This window comes from Camellia sinensis, chromosome 6 (genome assembly GCF_055761805.1).
Source record: "Camellia sinensis isolate YWXY chromosome 6, ASM5576180v1, whole genome shotgun sequence".
Taxonomy (NCBI): Eukaryota; Viridiplantae; Streptophyta; class Magnoliopsida; order Ericales; family Theaceae; genus Camellia; species Camellia sinensis.
This window is the reverse complement of record NC_138966.1, coordinates 23,513,770-23,534,641: the sequence shown is the minus strand read 5'-3', so window position 1 is coordinate 23,534,641 and position 20,872 is coordinate 23,513,770. Positions and strand designations below refer to the sequence as shown.

The window sequence follows — 20,872 nt, the reverse complement described above, 5'->3', positions numbered from 1 at the left end:
ACCATTGTGCCACCATCACCATCTCTACCACGCCACCACCTCACCATTGCCATCACCACCCCCATCACCCCACCACTATCACCACCAATACCTCCACCACTAAAACATTTGTTTGAAGATAGTAATTAAAATATAGAAAACATTTTCTACAAAAATATTTTTAAAAAAATCGTAAAAAAATATTTTTCTACCAAAACAAACAAAAATGATTATTAAGATAAAAAAAAAATCAAAAGTGATCAATAATAAGAGGTAATCAAAAATGTTTTTAACAAAATGAAATACATACATAGTTTTCATACAAAATTTATGATAAGATAGATGACAATGACATTCTTGTAATTAGACACAAAAGTATGAGCATTTAGACTTCTAGTAAATAGATATTATGAGAGACAAAAATGACTTGGACCCCCAATAGGGGTGACTTCAAACACCCTTACTGTTTTTTGATTGACTCAAAATTTATTTATTTATTTTTTTTTTTTCTGTCTTGCTCTCACAGCCTCCCACGCGGAGGTGGGGGTGCTGGGGGTCACCCACAACTGGAGGTCCCCAGCATTGTTGTTATGAGAGATATCATTCTATATGAATTTTTATATATAAAATTTTATTTGTATAATATTACTAAAAAATAAAATAAAATAAAATAAAGAAAGTGATACATGACATTGAGGTCTACGTTGGGAGCATGATAAACACAAGTTACTAGGCCTCATTTGGTAATTGACTTTTTTAGCCAAAAAGTTAAAAAGTTACTAAAAAAATCAAAAAACCAACAACCTATACCAAAAAGTCAAAAATTTCCTTTTCTTTCTACTTGTTTCACACATTTTCGTAAAAAATCAAAAAGTCATCTCAAATATACTAGTTTTTTTTAGGCAGTGGCTTTGGTCCAGTCCAAGATCGGGCTGGACCATGCTGTTGGGTCCGTGAGGGCCCACCACGGGTCCCGTTTTGATAATCCGAACTGTTCAATGTGTACAACTCGTCGAGTACTATATGCCTGTAAAAAATCACGTTGATCGGATATCGGTAGCTATGTGAACAAAACAGTTTTTTATCAACCGTTAATTTTTTCACTATCCATTTTTTTTATATAAAACTGATTTGATCACATAGCTATTGATATCCGATCAATGTGATTTTTTACAGGCATATAATACTCAACGAGTTCTACACATTGAACGGTTCAGATTATCAAAACAGACCCAAAAAATGGGCCCCATGGACTGGATTGGACGGGTCCAGTCTTGATCTCAACTTGAGACAAGCTGGACCCTTTTTTTTTATATCATATTTTAACTAAAAAATCAAAAAATTACTAAAAAAACCTATTCTCAAATGAGATTTTAGTAGAAGTTTGGTAGTCTTAACCACCAAGAGTGAGTCCTTCAATCAAAATTTAATTTCATGCACCCTTTCACTCATTTTTTAACTTTTGCATTCAATTATTATTTTTATTTTTATTTTATATATCTCTTTGTCAACTGTGTTGTTGTTTATGTGAATGTAGGTAGCCCCCAAAAGGAAAGAGTCGTTAGTTACATACTAAACACAATTTACTTTAAAAGTGGTCCAATCTCATTAATCCATCAATATACTAAGAGAGAGCCAATGAACCTCACCATTGCCAACACCACCCCCATCACCCCACTATATCACCATCAATTAGGAATGGCAACGAGGTGGGGCGGGGCCGGGGATCACCCTCCCCGTCCCCGATCCCCGATGGTAGAAATGTCCCCGTCCCCGACCCCGATCCCTGATGGGGAGCCTATCACTGCCCCTACCCCTGCCCCCCAACGGGGATAGGATTTCCCCGACCCCGAAAATTCTCCATCAAAAAAAAAAAAAAACCAGCAATACAGACGTCAGTGTACAACTTACAGATCAAATATAACATCAAAAAAAAAAAAAATCAGCAGATCAACATAGCAGATCGGAGGCAAATCCACCGTCGTAGACCCCAGATCAACACAGATCGGAGTTAGCGAAGGAGGATCGAGGCTACGTTGCCTCTGATCCACCACCGTACTATGGCAATGATGGCGGATTCACTGCACACGAGGTCATGGATGGGCAAAGTGGACTACGGGGAGGAGGAGAAGAGACGATGAAAGACGGTGGTGAAGGCGAGGAGGGGAGGAGGTAACGGAGGCTTGGACCCTCGCTTCTTTCTCATCTCTCAGATTAGTCACACACATAGTAGAATGGGGAGAAGAACGAGACAGTGAGAGAGAGAGAGTTGTTGAAAAGCCACTGAGTTTTAAACATATATATTATATAATATAATAAACAAGCCACTGAACTGAGTTCTAAACACTAAAACATATATATTATATAAATAGATATACACACGCAGTGAATGATCGGGGCGTGGTCGGGGCGGGGGCAGGGCCGGGGTCGAGGCATCTATCACCGTCCCCGGCCCGAAAATTATCGAGGATTTATTTTTTACTACCAGCCCCGGCCCCATGGGGAATAATTTTCGAGAAAAATCCGGTTTATCGGGACGGGGCGGTCCGGGTCCCCGTCGGGCTGGGTTTAAATTGTCATCTCTACCACCAATACCTCCACTACTAAAACATTTGTTTGAAGATAGTAATTAAAATATAGAAAACATTTTCTACAAAAAATATTTTAAAAAAAATCGTTAAAAAATATTTTTCTACCAAAACAAACGAAAATGATTATTAAGATATAAAAAAAAAATCAAAAGTGATCAATGATAAGAGGTAATCAAAAATGTTTTTAACAAAATGAAATGCATACATAGTTTTCATACAAAATTTATGATAAGATAGATGACAATAGGGATGGCAACGGGCCGGGGCGGGGCCGGGGATCATACTCCCCGTCTCCCGATCCTCGATGGTGAAAATTTCCCCGTCCCCGACCCCGATCCCTGATGGGGAACCTATCACCATCCCGCCCCCGTCCCCTAACCGGGATCGGGTTTCCCCGAACCCGAAAATTCCCTGGCCAAAAAAAGTAAAAAAATAAAAAAAAATTAGAGATTGAGATCGAGAAATCTGTTTCATCTCATCATCATCAACATCAACAACAGCAAATAGACAGATGATTTCAACAACTATAGTCTATATATCAACAAGAATCAAAATCAATAACAAAGATTATTTCAATACATCAACAACACACAGAGATTATTGACAAGAATAAAAAAATCAACTATATATATATGTATATATCAACATCATCAACATCAAACAGTGGGGATCTGCTCAGATCTGTTGGAAGAGGAACTGACGGAGAAGGAGGAAGAAGAGGAGGCGATGGGATCTGCTCAGATCTGCTGGAGGAAGAGACGACGGAGAAGGAGGAAGAGGCGATGGGAGGAGGAGGCGACGGAGGAGGAGGAGGAGGCGAGGCGACGGTGTAGGGAGCAACCGAGCGATGGAGTAGAAAAGGCGATCGAGCGACGTAAATGAGGAGGTGAGAGAGTGAGAGAGTGCGATGGGTTTGTCTGACTCAGGGTCTCTAACCCTGAAATGAGAAAAAAAAAAAAAAAAAAAAAGAGAGAGAGAAAACATATATATATATATACACAGTAGTATAATGGTAATTTCATATCAGGGAAGTGGGTACGGGAACGGGGACGGGGACGGGGCCGGGGACGGGTTGTAAAACATATCACCTTTCCCGGCTCGAAAATGATCGGGGATTTATTTATAAATAGCATTCCCGACCCGTCGGGGGTATTTTTTGAAGAAAAACCATTTCAATCAAGGTCAGAGGGTCGGGTCCCTGTCAGGCCGGTTTCAAATTGTCATTCCTAGATGACAATGACATTCTTGTAATTAGACACAAAAGTATGAGTATTTAGACTTCTAGTAAATAGATATTACTGAGGGATATCATTCTATATGAATTTTTTTATATATAAAATTTTATTTGTATAATATTATTAAAAAATAAAAAATAAAATACAATAAAATAAAGAAAGTGATACCTGACATTGAGGTCTACATTGGTAGCATGATAAACACAAGTTACTCAGCATATTTTAGTAGAAGTGTGGTAGTCTTTACCACCAAGAGTGAGTCCTCCAATCAAAATTTAATTTCATGCACCCTCTCATTTTTTAACTTTTGCATTCAATTATTATTTTTATTTTTATTTTATATCTCTTTGTCAACTATGTTGTTGTTTATATGTAGGTAGCCCCCAAAAGGAAAGAGTCGTTAGTTAGACACAATTTACTTAAAAAGTGGTCCATTCTCATTAATCCATCAATATAATAACAGAGAGCCAATGAAGAACATGGTAGATATGATAATGCCTCAAGCTTCAATGGCCAATGAAGACATTGAGATTAACAATGTTGTCTACTAATATTACAGGACAAATGTTTCATTCTTTTGTTTTTTTTGTTTTTATTTCTTTATTTTATTTTATTTTTTGTGTTTCAAAATCAGAATGACCAATGAAAACTTTAAAATTAATGAAGTTGAGAGACGGAGAGAGAAATTAACCTTAAAAAACGACACCGACCCAAGCATTCCAAGGTGGCGGTGGTTAATTACATATCTTATGCTAATGCATTTTTAATTCATATATGTTTTTTTTAATTAATTATTTAATAATAATAGTATTAATATTAATCCAAGTCAAGCTCGGCGGCGAAGGCTATCTGTAATCAAATTTTTTTTTTTTTGTTTTTTCGGTGGTGAGTGTTGGAAACGGGAGACAAGAGGGAAATTGTTTATATATGGGATGAAACCAATTGAATAATGATACAAGTCATTGGATGAATTTTGTTGGTTTATCTTAATATAAATTTCAATAATTTTATGATGTATATATATATATATATATATTTCTTACAAAGATAGTATTAATATGTTAATAATTAGATCAAACCAATGTTTCTTCATAAACTAAAACATAAAACATCACCGTGACACCTGAATGCTCTCTCCATTACCTCTTAAGTTACAATCCAAATGAATTTACAATATATGTTACTGAATGAATTTTATTGGTTTATCTTGGGATGAATTTCACTAGTATATGCTTATATTTCGCTGAATATTTTTCATGGATTTATGATATATGTCATCGAATAAATTTTACAGATACTTTTGTATCGTTGCAAGTAGATTTACACAATAAACACCAATGTGTATCGTATGAAGTATATATCTAAGAAATATTGAGACGGTCTATATATTGGCATTTTGTTGAAAATATAATATAAATAATAAATTATCTCTCTCAAATAGTTTAACTTTTAGATGAGTATAAGCCAACAATCTAATATGATATCGATTTTGTGTTTTGAATCTCCCTATCTACCCAATAATTAGATTATGTTTGAACATGTTTGCCCGCTATGAAAAAAAACCTGACCACATGTGAGGGGTCATGTTAAGAATACCATATAAATAATAAGGTTGACTCTCTCTCTCTTAAAGTTTAAGCTTTTAGATGAGTTGATAAGTAACAATTCAATACAAATGAGTATATATCTTCAAAGGAGATCAAATAAGTAAAAAATGGTAAACTTTGGTAATGTATAACAATGCTCAAAATCAGTGTATATATTTTGCAAACCAATATGTTCATTATACGAAATATTAGGTAGTTGTCCTTCATCACTATCTAAATGTTGTGAAAGGGTGCCAACTTGGTCTCCGTATTAAGGTGATGCCATTCTAACTTTTTTAAGTTATATTTAGATGTTGAATTTATAAGGTGATGTCATTCTAACTTTCTATAGTCATATTTAGATTTTGAATTCATAGAAATAAATGAATAGAAATTTAAAAAATTGAATGAAACATATTAAAACAAATTCACAAACCCCTTCACTTCTCTTTTTTGTTGACAAATTTTTTTTATCAATCCAAACACAATTAAAATTTAAATGGCCGGCTGCGTCATGGAAGATATTTAACTTTCAATTTGGATGACATGAATTTTTAGACAGAATAAGAATCTCATTAATACAAAATCGGTTATATGTCGTTTAAGTGTTTAGTTTTTACTAAATGGATAACATTCTTCCTGTACACGGCGAAATGAGGAATCAAATTTTCACTTATTTCTCTATTTTTTTTTTTTTTTTGGTCAATGACTTAATATTAGTGGAGTTAAGTTAGATCGGTGTTCAATACTTCACAATCAACTCGAATTCTAAATGTCATTTTTTAAAACAAAGGTATACATCCACTTGAGTTAAGTTCAACTTTTTATTTTCCTTGGTTGGCAAGTTTTAGTTTTATTCAAAAAGTCAAAAAATTACTATAAGAAAATTCAACAATGATACATCCCTCATTTTCCCCCCACACCCTTTGACCCCCTCTCTCTCTCATTGGTTACCTTTTCTTTTTCTTTTTCTTTTTTTTCCTGCTTCTCCAATCACCACCTGCCACGTGGCAAAGGGGGTGAGGGGGTGACCCCCAAAAGGGGGTCCCAAGCATTATTCAAGAAAATTATATCATTCTCTTTATTTTTTTATACATCTTTTCATAAAAAGTTAAAAAATTATTAAAGTAACATATTTCCAACAAGTTTAGTTTAGAAAGGTAATTTCTATTAAAATTGGTAATCATGAATCACCCTTTTTATTTTAATTAATTCAAACACTAGATTTATAAAAATCTTAAAGTATATTCTCATTCTATCTTAAATTTTTTGCCATCAAACTTAGCTTATAGGAGTTAACCAGTGCCTTTGATTTGACCCAATAGTTATGTAAAACTACTTTGGCCCCGTTTGGTCTAGCTGTTAAAATAACTTATAGATTATAACTTAACAGATTATAAATTATGACTTTAATCAGAAGTTGTTAATCTGTTTGGTATAACTTTTAGATTATAGATTTAAGTTGCTGAGTAGTGTTTGTTAAATAAGCTGTGAAATAGCTTTTTCAATTAATTTTTAATTTTTGTTTGTCTACATTTCTCATAAAAAAAAAATAATAATAATATATAGTCCATTTGAGTCTTTTTCTATTTTTAAAAAAATAAAAAATAAAAAAATTTAAGAGTATAACCATAAATTAACATGTCCACAGCAGAAGCTGATAATCAGAAATAAGGGGTGAGCAGCTTCTCAGAATCAACTTTTTTGAGTTAAAATAAGCTGTTAGAATCAGAAGCTGTTTGAAATAAGTTTAACCAAACAGTCCAAAATAACTATTTTAAAGCTAAAAGCCATAAGTTGGCTCTGAAAACCTGAAACAAACATCCCCTTTATGGCATGAGATTGAGAATTCAACTTTTATAAAAAGCAATTTGATATTTTTATGTTGTTTATTTCTCTCACATTGTGGGAATTGTATATAGTTTTTTATTTATCAGGTTTACACTACTTCTTGTTGCAGTTGTTGGGGTTAGTGGTTAATGACCTTTTAATTATTGTTAGATTTTAATTGTCGAATTTGATGTAATACTTCTTATACTTATAATTAATCTCTTATTTAAAAATAATAATTACAAAGTGATCATTTTATCCTTACACTGATAGACCAATTTGTTAGCATATTATATTAAGTGTTAGCATATTATATTAGCCGAAAGGTTCACTAGGGTCTGTCTGTAATCATTTTATGCACTCAGGGATAGCACTCAGGGATCATCTTGTAATTGCATTTCTTGTAAACCCTAAATCTTCATTTATAAATAGGGGGTGATATTCTATCATTCCTTAAGCTGGTTACCCAAGCTTCATGGTATCAGAGCTACACCTCTAGGGTTAGGGTTCAAAACGTACCTAGTTGGATCATCTGCTGGGTTGATCTCCTCCAGCTGTCCTCTGTCGTCTTCGTCTTCGTCTGTATCGTCTTCGTCTGCTTCGTCTTCATCCCTCAGCTCGTCTGTTCGTCTGCTTCGTCGGCTCGTCTGCTTCGCCTCAGCCCGTCGATCTCCTCCAGCCGTCATCGCCCTCGCCGTCCTCATCTCCCTCGTCTTCGTCACTCTGGTATCTATATAACCTGATATATATAAATATATATATATACTGATATATATATAAATATAACCTGATATATATATTTATATATATAAATACATGTATATATAAATAAATCAATATATATATATATATATATAAAAAAAATGATTTCTTAATTTTTTGTTATGTCATTATAGTAGTCATTGTGCCTGTTATCTCACTACCACCTTCCGGGTTTGTGATTGTCACTAGTTTTGTTGCGGGTTCGGTAGTATTGTATCCATGACAGATTCCACTAGTGTGTCCCCTTCTTCTCAAACACCAAAGAGTGAGAGTCCCATTCTACCTACTACCATAACTGAGAACCCCAACCCTAGTCTGAAAATCACCACCTCTCTATTTAATGGTCAAAACTACCTAGCATGGTCTCAAAGTTTGACTTTGTTTTTGAAGAGCAGAGGGAAGATGTGGTATGTTGATGGCAGGATACAGGCACCTAGTACCACTGACTCAGGTTATGACCAATGGGAGATTACCAACTCTTTGATTATGAGTTGGCTTATCCATTCGATGGTTCCAGAACTTGGTGAGGGCTACTTGTCTATGGAGACCGCCCAGGACGTTTGGGAGGCTGTGGCTGTTACCTATTCCCGCAAAGGAAATTTTTCACAGGCATTTGAGTTGCGCCGCTCTATTGAGAGCTCACTTCAGGGGGAGCAAACTGTTCTTCAGTACTTCACTTTCCTCACCAACGGCTGGAAACGCCTTGACCACCTGGAAGACTATAAGCCCTTTTGCCCTACTGATTCTATCGGGTACAAAAAGTTCATCGCACGGGAACGGGTCTTTAAATTTTTGGCTGGCCTAAATGTGGAGTATGATCCAGTTAGGGGTCGAGTTCTGAGTATGGATACTCTTCCTTCACTTCAGGAGGCATTTGCCTATGTACAAAATGAGGAGAGTCGCCGGTCTGCCATGATGTCCCCTGTCTCTACTGACCGTTCCGCATTACTGTCTACTCCTCGAGATGGCCTCAGCCTGCCTCCTCCGTCTGCTAATAAGGAGTCTGTATTCTGTGATTATTGCAAGAAGCCGTGGCATACTCGTGAGACGTGTTGGAAGCTTCATGGGACTCCATCTGGGGGTCGAGGTGATCGGTCTAGTTCTCGAGGAGGTCGGTCAGGCCAATCTAGAGGACGTGGTTCCTATTCCCGGGCTCATCAGTCTAGTGCTGTTGATACCCTTGATTCTAATTCTACTTCTGCTACCCAAACTTCTGATACTGAACTGGAGGATGCTTTGGGCCAATTGTTGGACCGCCGATCTTCTACTGCTCTCAGTACCGCTTCCTCGTCCTTTGCCCGCTCAGGTAACTTAGCATCTTCTCCTTGTGCTTTCCTGTGTCATACATCCTTGCCTTGGATTATTGATTCTGGTGCCTCAGATCATATGTCTGGTTCCTCTGATCTTTTCTCTGTCTATAAGCCCTCTTCAGGTCAGGACAAAGTTAGGATTGCCGATGGTACTGTTTCTTCCATTTCTGGAAAAAGTTTAGTCCAAGTCACTCCTACCATACATCTATCTTCTGTTCTCCATGTTCCCAAGTTTTCTGTTAATCTGTTATCCTTAAGTCGTCTTACCCAAGATTTGAATTGTAGTGTGACGTTTTTTCCTGATCATTGTCTTTTTCAGGACCTTGTCACGGGGAGGACGATTGGCAGTGGTAGTGCAGAAAATGGTCTCTACTTCCTAGATCAACTGGACAAACTTGCTTATTCTTCCACCACGTCTTCTACTACCCCCGCTGATTTATGGCTGTGGTATCGGCGTCTTGGGCATCCCTCATTTCATTTACTTAAGCATTTATTTCCTTTTAGTTTCGCAAATCATCATGTGTCTGACTTTCTTTGTGAGTCTTGTCAACTTGGAAAACAACATAGAGCTTCTTTTGCTCCCAGTTTGAATAAAAGCTTCGTTCCTTTTTCATTAATACATTCTGATGTTTGGGGTCCCTCTCGTGTTCTGTCTGTGAAAGGTCATCGCTGGTTTGTTACCTTTATTGATGATTTTTCTCGTGCTACTTGGGTGTATCTCATGAAAGATAAGAGTGAGGTTTTCTCTGTGTTTCGCACTTTTCATAAGATGATTTGTACTCAGTTTGGGGCCACTATCAAAATATTTCGTTCTGATAATGGTGGGAATACATAGATTCTGGGTTAGGACAATATTTCTCTACTCATGGCATTATCCATCAGACCTCTTGCACCAATACCCCTCAACAAAATGGGGTGGCCGAACGCAAGAATCGACACCTTCTTGACATGGCTCAGTGCATGTGTTTTTCTATGAATGTACCTCGGCCCTATTGGGGCGACGCTGTTCTTACCGCTGCCCATCTTATTAATCGTCTCCCTACCCAGGTCTTGGACAAACAGGCTCCGCTTCACGTCCTCCTCGGTTCTCCGTCCTTGTTTTTTATTCCTCCCAAAATATTTGGTTGTGTCTGTTTTGTCCATAATCACTCTCCCTCTCGTGGTAAGTTGGACCCTCGCTCCCTCAAGTGTGTTTTCCTTGGTTACTCTCCTACTCAAAAGGGGTATAAATGTTACCACCCTTCTTCTCGTAAGTGGTTTGTGTCCATGGATGTCACTTTCTTTGAATCCCAGTCCTATTTCTTGTCCTCTCCGGTGTCACCGTCCTCATTTCCGGGGGAGCCTTGGTGTGAAGTGAGTCCTGTGCCTCCTATGGTGGAACCAGTTGTTCTTGAACCCCTCTCTTCTACTGGGACTATAGAACCCACTGTCACCAAGAATACGGACGGGCATGTTTATGTCCGGGACATAGACAGAAAACAAGTTAACTGGATACACGGGACCGTTTCTGCTACCCCACTGCCATCTCCTGCTTCTGATGAGAGTCGAGGTAACTTTGAATCTCTCGAGTCCATTAATCTTGATGTTCCTATTGCCAAGAGGAAGGGTGTGAGATCTTGTACTCAACATCCTATCTCACAGTTTGTATCATACTCTCATTTGTCATCCTCATATAGGGCGTTTGTGTCCAATATTTCCTCTGTTAGCATTCCTAACCATTTTCAGGATGCTCTTGCTACCTCTGAATGGAAACTAGCCATGATTGAGGAAATGAAAGCACTTAGGAAGAATGACACTTGGGAATTGACTGAGTTACCTCCGGGCAAACGGCCTGTGGGATGTAAATGGGTATATACTATGAAACACAAAGCAGATGGGTCTATTGAGCGTTACAAGGCAAGACTTGTGGCAAAAGGGTTTACTCAGACATATGGCATTGATTATCAGGAGACCTTCGCACCCGTGGCTAAAATGAATTCAGTCAGAATACTTCCCTCTCTAGCAGCTAATCTAGATTGGCCGCTTTATCAGTTTGATGTCAAGAATGCTTTTCTCCATGGTGACCTCGAAGAAGAAGTATATATGGACATTCCTCCGGGTTTTGAGGATCATCAAACAGAAGGCAAAGTATGCAAACTTCGGAAGTCATTATATGGTCTCAAACAGTCTCCAAGGGCTTGGTTTGAGAGATTCACTCAGGCTATGTTTAAATATGGATTCAAACAAAGTCAGGCAGATCACACATTGTTTGTGAAACATTCCTCACACGGTAAGACTACAGCACTTATTGTTTATGTAGATGACATAGTTCTTACAAGCAATGATAGTGGGGAAATACCTCTGTTGAAGAAATATTTAGCTAAAGAGTTTGAAATCAAAGACTTGGGCAGCTTGAAGTATTTTCTGGGAATTGAAGTTGCTCGCTCTAAGGATGGGATATTTATCTCACAGAGAAAATATGTGCTTGACCTGTTGAAGGAAACTGGGATGCTTGGCTGCAAGGCATGTGCCACCCCCCTGGAACCTAATCAGAAATTAGGGGATGATGATGGAGGAGAAGTTGTGGATAGGGGGAGCTATCAACGATTAGTGGGTAAGCTCATTTACCTATCTCACTCCCGTCCTGATATTGCTGTTGCTGTCAGTATAGTTAGTCAGTTCATGCATGCTCCTCATCAGATTCACCTTGAGGCTGTCATGAGAATCTTGAGGTATTTGAAGTCTGCTCCTGGTAAGGGTCTGTATTTTTCAAAGTATGATCATATTCGTGTAGAAGCCTATACAGATGCTGACTGGGCTGGGTCAGTAACTGATAGGAGATCAACTTCAGGGTATTGCACATTTGTTGGCGACAACCTAGTTACTTGGAGGAGTAAGAAACAGAATGTGGTTGCCAGGTCAAGCGCAGAAGCTGAGTTTAGAGCTATGGCACAAGGTGTGTGTGAACTTTTATGGATCAAATTATTGTTGCGTGATCTAGGTATTGATCAGACGGACTCCATGCGGTTATACTGTGATAATAAGGCCGCCATCAACATCGCTCACAATCCAGTTCAACATGACAGGACAAAACATGTTGAGATTGATCGTCACTTCATTAAGGAGAAACTCACTAGTGGTATCATTTGTACTCCCTTTGTCCAGTCTGGTGAACAACTTGCTGACATTCTCACCAAGGGGATTGGGAATAAACCATTTCATGACATATTAGGCAAGCTGGGCATGAGAGATATTTTCGCACCAGCTTGAGGGGGAGTGTTAGCAAATTATATTAAGTGTTAGCAGATTATATTAGCCGAAAGGTTCACTAGGGTCTGTCTGTAATCATTTTATGCACTCAGGGATAGCACTCAGGGATCATCTTGTAATTGCATTTCTTGTAAACCCTAAATCTTCATTTATAAATAGAGGGTGATATTCTATCATTCCTTAAGCTGGTTACCCAAGCTTCACAATTACCTACTTAATTTGATTATGTGGAATTGGGAAATGGCAACCACCATTCAAAATGTAAAAAATAATTTAAAAAATTATAAAATGTAAAATTATTATAAAAAAAAAAATTTGTGAAAATATAGAAATATGTAAAATATGTATTGAAATTTTAACTTTTTAACATTATTTGATTCTTAAAAAGCATCCACTGATTGGTCGTTGGGCGGAGGACCTTACGAAAACTAACCGTGATCCAATGGTATATTTGTATGGAATGGTGGTTAATATTGGTATATATGTAAAAATTATATTTAAAAATATATTAAAAAAATGTATAAAAATAAAAATTGTATGAGAACATATGCGAAACATGAATTAGATATTAGAATTTTAACTTCTTCTTTATTTTTATTTTTTATTTTTTATTTTATTTTATAATTATTTGGTCTTTAAAGAAGCTCCAGTGAATAAATCTTCCTTTCACTATATATATCATTACATACATTATAAATCTTGTATCTAATCACACAAAATCTTTTGCATCTAAATTCTTCTATCTTTCTATTTCTTATATTTTAAAGCGTTCACATAATTTAATAATTAAAAGTGTACTGAATTGGTTAAAATTTAAAGAAAATTTTGTAATCTAATTTACATAAATATACATGTGAGTATGATGAAAATTTTAATTGTATATAGAAACGCCTAACTTTCCCTCATTTATTGAATATTTGTTGATCACCACAAGAAGTTATTGAGAAGGGTACACAAGTCTCTCATTATAAACGTATGAGAAATAAATTTATCCACTTGGATAGATGAAAAGATCTTCAGATTTGCAAAATAACAAACTGCTATTAATTTTGACCGACAGTTACCAGCTAAAGACACTCCAATGATTAAGTTAGATAGTGTACGGGGAGGAAATAATTCTCCTCGTATAATCCTGTTGACCAAGTCCACGCTCCTCCGTACGACGTCGCTTTGTCACCTGAAAACACAAACGTGAGCTAGCCGGCGGGTGTATGCCGGAAACCTCTCCGATGCCTAAGTCAGAAAACTTGACAAATAGACAAAGCTCTAAGTTCTCAGAAAGATTGTGTTCAATTACCTCCTCCAAGGTGATGCTTGTGAGCTTTTATAAGTTTCATATGGCACAATCCTAGTAGGACTTGTATTTCTCCATACAGAGTCCTCCTAGGATTCATTCTCCTAAGGATAATGCTTATCCTTTTACACCCTCCCCCACTGCTTAAACCAAGTGGGATGGTCTCCTCCACGGCCGAGCTTCCATGTAACCGAAGTAAATTGGCTATACCGAGCCACAGAGGGCCGAACCCTCCATAGCTCGGTCTTCTCCTCTAATTCCTTACTTCGGCTGTCCCTGTTCAACCTTGGCGAGCTCAAACTTCCAAGTAGCAAGGTCTGACCGACCTAACCATAGTAAGTCACGACCGGACTAATTCCAAAACCGGCCTTCCCAGAACATACTGTGGCCGGACTAATTCTGAGACCGGCCTAATTCCGAGTTGCCTACGGACCGGAGTAGCTTTACTTCTCCTTGGACCAAAGCATCTATCTCTTCATGAGCCGGAGTAACCTCACCTCCTTGGGCCGAAGTAACTTTGTCTCCTCAAGACCGGAGTAACCTTGTCCCCTAGGCCGAAGTATCCATTACGGCCTTTTTACTTAATCCTTCGTGTTTTGGGCCTTAAAGCCCAACTCGAAGCTCGGCCCAATTTTTCCCAAAAATTACCCTCTCAATTGCCCCTTAATTCCATCTGCGCAACATGATCGGGATTACCAGTCTACTGGCCGAGCTAGAGTTTATTAAGCTTTTTCAGCCGAGCTAAAAACCCTTTAGCCTCTCCAGCCTAGCTAACTTTACCTCGGGCTTCTCTTCGTCCGGTCAAAAACGTCTCTTCAATCACGACTGTAACGCTTCCCTTTCCATAGACACGTGGCAGGATCTGATAAGCCGTGGCCAACTGTTACGCCGCCCTGCAGAAATTTCGTACTGTTCCCGCCTCTTTTTGCCGCCTTTTTCTCTCCCTTCTTTCACAAAACAACCCTTCATCTCGTATCATTCACTCACGCCTTGCTGTTCATCTTCTCTCTGTGTTCTTGAACCTCCGAGTTTTCAAAATTTTGAGCTTGCTGCGTCCGTGTCACTATTTGCTGCTACTGCCTCCATCTTTAGCTCCTCTTTCAATCTGGTAAGTGAATCCATTTTCTTCCTCTCTTTTTGCTTATGTTGCTTTTACCCTCGTTTTGTGCAACTGTATATCTTGTTTTCGTATGCTTTTTGCAAATATTTTCTCCATGTATCTGCTCTGCTTTTGTACTTTCTATGAAGAAGCCAGTAGAACTTGTATGTGTATGAACTATTTTGTAGGAAGATAGTCTTAGATCCAAAATCACCTAGCAACCGGACTAGAAAACTGTTTGTGTTATGTATGTAGACAGATTCAGAACATAACCGAACTAGAACTTGTAGAAACATCAGTAGTTTCTTCTGACCCACTCTAGCCAATGATAAGTTTGCCGTTACCGAACTAGGTACTTCGGTCTCCAACCGAGCTAAGACCTTGGGGCCAAGCCGGCTTTCTTAGTTCTGAAACCGAACTCAGAAAGCTGCCCCTAGGCGTTAGACCGGTCTAAAAACTGTTCAAAACCGAGCTAAGAAACCTTCTGATGAGCCGAGGTAGAACCAGCCCACTGAGCCGAAGTAGGATTTGTATATCTCGCTTATAATTTGTAGCGCGGTCCCACGATCTGTGCTTAACCCCTTTGTTTTCTACCTTGCAGACTTAGGTTGCCCAAGCACTCCTACGTGTGCTCAACCGGGCTACTGAGCCAAATTTTTGTACCGAAATAATTTATTCGTAACTTATTCAACAAATGGGTAAGTATAGATATTTAGTCGAAACCCCTGGTGGCATGGCCGAATTCAGGCAGGACTACCAGATTCCTGATGATGTCCAACTGGAGTTGGCAAAAAAAGATGCTACCCCCTGGAACAATGAAGGCTTTGTGCCTTTTACCCTTCAATCCATAATAGAGACCGGACTACGGTTTCCTGTCCAACCGCTAATCTGCGAATTTCTTAGACAGACTAGGCTATGTCCCACCCAACTATCCACCAATACGTACCGTATTATCATGGGGATAGCCGCATTAAACCACCAAACCGGACTGAATCTTGGTCTAGCCGAGATCTTTCATCAATACTCTATCGGCTCAAAGAATGCTGGGTGGGTCTACTACCTTAGAATTCGCCGCCGTCGAGAGAAGATAATCAAGCACACTCCGGACAAAGATCTTAACGATGACGATTTCTTTTGGGTCTCTGGGAACTTTGAGGATTTTCAAGCTCAAATTCCTGGCCGACCTATAAATTGGAAAATGGGAGAGCCTGGTAATTTTACTTCGGTCTTCTGCTGTGTAAGTTATCTCGGTTGTTTAGTCTGTTAGCCGAACTAACACTTCTCTTTTTTGCAGATTTTGCCCATCTCCATTCCCTGTATAGCTATCCTAACCTCGGAGCCTTGCGAGCCGCTTTTCGGGTTAAAGAAAGGGATTGGGCCAAGCTTCTAAATTTCGAACCGACCTACCGTTACAGCGGTCGACAAAAAGCAAAGGTGACTGACTTCCTTCTTGAAGAGGTACCAGAACCGGACCCAACTCTGCCCGAGATAAGACTTGTCCCTTTATCCGCAGAAGAAGAGATGGCGAAAAGGAGTAGAGTCAGGGCCCTTCTCACCGAAACAGCTAGGCCCGAAGTGGCGCCTTCCAGCCAACCGCAGCCTGCTGTTGTCGCCCTTCCTTCTCAACAGCCATCCTCTTCCCGCCGAACCAAACGTGCCCGAACTTCCGAACCCGAACGGGTTTTGATTGATGAAGAAACTCCTATTCAGCCGAGCTTACCACCGAGCCCCCAACCGGAGTCATCCGACCGAACCATCGGCTGCTGGGCACCGAAATTAACCTTCAACGACCGAGACATTCTAGACACAGACTCGGTCGTTGCTGAGAAAGACCACCTGTTGGCCATCAACCTGGCCAAGAGCGTGTGTCTGCCCAAAGACATGGAACATCACCAAAAACAGTTAACCACCGAGCTGAAGTCCATCCGGTCTGCTACTAAGTCCATGATTCTGGTTAGTGACTTCGGTTGCTTTTCTGTTTATGTTTCTTTTTCTTTTTAACTCTTTCTTCGGTTAAAGGGAAGTTGTTTGCTTTGTCAGGCCATTCAAAAGAACCAAATCACCCACAGGAGAGTACTGGAGCTGAGGAAAGTGACAAGGCAAGCGGCGGCCGAGGCAGAGGCGAAATCGGCCGAACTAGAGTCGGCCAGAAAGGAAATGGCCGAACTCCGAGGTGAGGTCGGTCGTTTGACCGGAATGGTTAGTTCGGCCGAGGCCGAAAAACAAAAGACTGCCATTGTGCTGAAGGACAAGTACTTGCGTGAGCTGGTAAAGCTTGAAAGAAAGAAAGACGCCGAAATGAAGGAGAAGGCGAAGGAGGCTGAGAAACAAGGTTTCAAGAGGGCTGAGGATGCTTACGCCCAACAATGTGACGCTGCAAAGGAGCTGTTCTTCAAATGCGGCTGGAGAGCGGCAGTGGAGAAGCTCGGTCAAGATCAACAGACCGAGGTCTTCAACCCTCCAGATTATTTTATACCGAAGTCCCTGGCGGAGTACGCGGCCGCTCTGCAACAACAGTTTTTGGAAGGCTCTGACTCTGATGATGCCTCTGATGAAGATACTCCGGCCGAAAATGTGGACCAGCCAGTTCGGTCGGTGCCCACTGCTGAAGACCTAACTGTTGATCCTCCCAGTATAACCGTAGCCGAAGTGGCTCACCCTAGTGTGAATGAGCTCCCTCCGGAGACCGGTCTTCAGGTTGATGCCGATGCGGTTTTCGACGCTGAAATTGATGAACTTTTCTCTTGACTCTTTTACTTTTTCTCCTTTGTAACCGAACTAAGTCCCCTTGTAATTGACTTCTCTTTGAATGAAAATTTTGCTTCTTTTATTCCGGTTATTGTGTGTATGCTTGCATTTTGTAATGTCTTTTATTACTCCAAGTGTTATTTCGGTTTTTGGTTGGTTAAACTATACTTACCAGCCAACCACTCCTTAGCTGACATAATTACTTCGGCTGAGGAGTATTAAGTGTTGGTTTAATCCAGCCAACCACTCTTCAGCCTTACACTTACTTCGGCTGAGGAGTATTAAGTGTTGGTTTAATCCAGCCAACCACTCTTCAGCCTTACACTTACTTCGGCTGAAGAGAAACAAGAGTTGGTTTATTCCAGCCAACCACTCTTCAGCCTTACACTTACTTCGGCTGAAGAGTAACAAGTGTTGGTTTATTCCAGCCAACCACTCTTCAGCCATACACTTACTTCGGCTGAAGAGTAACAAGAGTTGGTTTAATCCAGCCAACCACTCTTCAGCCTTACACTTACTTCGGCTGAAGAGAAACAAGAGTTGGTTTATTCCAGCCAACCACTCTTCAGCCTTACACTTACTTCGGCTGAAGAGTAACAAGTGTTGGTTTATTCCAGCCAACTACTCTTCAGCCATACACTTACTTCGGCTGAAGAGTAACAAGAGTTGGTTTATTCCAGCCAACCACTCTTCAGCCTTACACTTACTTCGGCTGAAGAGTAACAAGTGTTGGTTTATTCCAGCCAACCACTCTTCAGCCATACACTTACTTCGGCTGAAGAGTAACAAGAGTTGGTTTATTCCAGCCAACCACTCTTCAGCCTCACACTTACTTCGGCTGAAGAGTAACAAGTGTTGGTTTATTCCAGCCAACCACTCTTCAGCCATACACTTACTTCGGCTGAAGAGTAACAAGAGTTGGTTTATTCCAGCCAACTATTTGAAGTTAGTTTTTCCAGCTAACTTATAGTATTTGGTTATTCCGACCAAATGTCCTGCAGCCTGGATCCTTATCCTGGGCTTAGGAAGGGTGTTGGTTTATTCCAGCCAACCTCTAAGTTAGTTTTTCCAGCTAACTTATAATAAAGTTTGGTTATTCCGACCAAACGTCCTGCAGCCTGGATCCTTATCCTGGGCTTAGGAGGGGTGTTGGTTTATTCCAGCCAACCTCTAAGTTAGTTTTTCCAGCTAACTTAGAATAAAGTTTGGTTATTCCGACCAAACGTCCTGCAGCCTGGATCCTTATCCTGGGCTTAGGAGGGGTGTTGGTTTATTCCAGCCAACCTCTAAGTTAGTTTTTTCAGCTAACTTAGAATAAAGTTTGGTTATTCCGACCAAACGTCCTGCAGCCTGGATCCTTATCCTGGGCTTAGGAGGGGTGTTGGTTTATTCCAGCCAACCTCTAAGTTAGTTTTTCCAGCCAACTTAGAATAAAATGCTTACTATGTACCTAATCTTCAGTAAAGCTAACTTTTACAGAGAACAACTCATGCTGAAAAGAATCGCTTGTTTTATTGAAGAAAGAAAAAATTACACGTCTTTGAAAAAGAAAGAATAAAATAACTTGAGATTGGCCGTGTTCCATGGCCTAGGGATTGCTTTGCCGTCCTTGTCTTGGTGGTATGCCCCTTTGTCTGTTAACCAAACCACTTTGTAAGGACCGTCCCAGTTTGGCCTTAACTTGCCATCTCCTGGTCCTCCACTACTTTCCGATCCGCCGTTTTTCCGACATCTGCGAATAGCTCATTACTTTCCGGTTCTTCCACCGAATGAACATATCCTTTGGCGGCGCGGCTGCCATTCGCCGTGACGAAGCATTGCTTTGACATGATCTGATCTCCATAGACTTCTTCAATTATGCCGGTGTTGTTGGGGAACCGCATTACTTGGTGGTAGGATGACGCCACTGATCGCATGGCATGCAGCCATGTTCTGCCTAAGATGATGTTGTAAGTGGAGGGGACCTTCAATACCCAGAACTCCACTTGTTTTGTCACGGTTCCTGCTCTGACTGGAAGAATGATTTTGCCGACGGGCCATTCTGGCATGGAGTTGAACCCAATTAGGGGAGATACGGCAGGTGCCAAGTCTTTGTCTTGCAGCTTCAATTGCTTGAATGTCTCGTAGTACATGATTTCACATGAACTACCCTGGTCAATCAGAATCCGCTTGACGTCAAAATCCTTAACTCGGAGAGTGACGACCAGGGCATCATTGTGGGGGCAGTAAATTCGTTCCAAGTCTTTGTCAGAAAAAGTCATGACGTTTGTTGCCTCCGTCTTCCCTTTCTTGATGGCTGGTTGGGCACTTAGTACTTCTCTAAAGTGTTCTGCCTTTTTGATCGATCCCCTGAGCTCGCATACACGCTCAGGTTCAAAGACTCCATGTATGACATTGATGACGCCTTGAGGCGGGGCGTCTATTGGCATTCCATTGGGGTGGTTATTATGGTCCTGGGGGGCTGGCTGCGTCCCTCCTTCAATGTACTTATCCAAGTGTCCTGCTGCCACCAATTCTTCCAAGTGCTGTCTCAGTGGCGTGCAATTCTCAGTTCGGTGCCCTTTTTCTTGGTGGAAGGTGCACCGTGATCTGTCGTCGTAATCTTTCTGGGCTTCTCCTAGCTTGGCTGGCCACTTGACGAAAGGCTCATCTCTTATTTCGCTCAGAATCCGATATATTGGTTTCTTGAACACCGTTGTTATGGCAGTGCGGATTCTGAACCATTTTTTATCTGGATCTTCTCCGTTATCTCGTCTGCCGCGTCCGTTTTTATTCTGTCGATCTACTGTATTGACCTTTGCTGAGGTCTTCTTTTCTGGCATTGTGGTTGTACTAGATTTTGCTTTAGCACGCGCGCCATCCTCTTCTACCCTGATGTGCTGATGCACTCTTTCCATCAGGGCCTCCATGGTGAGGGGTGGCGTCATTGTAATTGAATCCCTTAGTCTATTCCCTACTGGTAGACCTCTTTTATACTGCGCAATGGCTAGATTGGTTGGGCAGTCTCCAATTTGGTTGAATGTCTCCCAGTAGCGACTGTTGTAAGATCTGAGGGTTTCTTTCTCACCCATGTCGATGGAGAGTAGCTGGTCTATCTCCACCGGTGTTTTAGTATTTGTCCGAAACCTTGTTACGAACGCTTCTGCCAATTGGGCCCAGGAGGCTATGCTGCCCTCTGGGAGTTTTTCG

At 40.2% G+C, this 20,872-nt stretch overlaps 1 protein-coding gene and 1 long non-coding RNA gene across 2 annotated transcripts in view; both read left to right on the top strand.

The window, feature by feature from the left end:
• The window catches only part of LOC145792587 (uncharacterized), a 93,927-nt gene that overhangs the window by 4,334 nt on the left and 68,721 nt on the right, over nucleotides 1-20,872 (top strand). The gene's annotated exons all lie outside the window — the stretch shown is intronic.
• Nucleotides 16,584-17,759, top strand: LOC114302189 (uncharacterized). Its single transcript, XM_028247186.2, has 2 exons — nucleotides 16,584-16,888; nucleotides 16,976-17,759. The coding sequence occupies exons 1-2, from the start codon at nucleotides 16,817-16,819 to the stop codon at nucleotides 17,681-17,683; spliced, it is 780 nt and encodes a 259-aa protein (XP_028102987.2). The 5' UTR covers nucleotides 16,584-16,816; the 3' UTR covers nucleotides 17,684-17,759.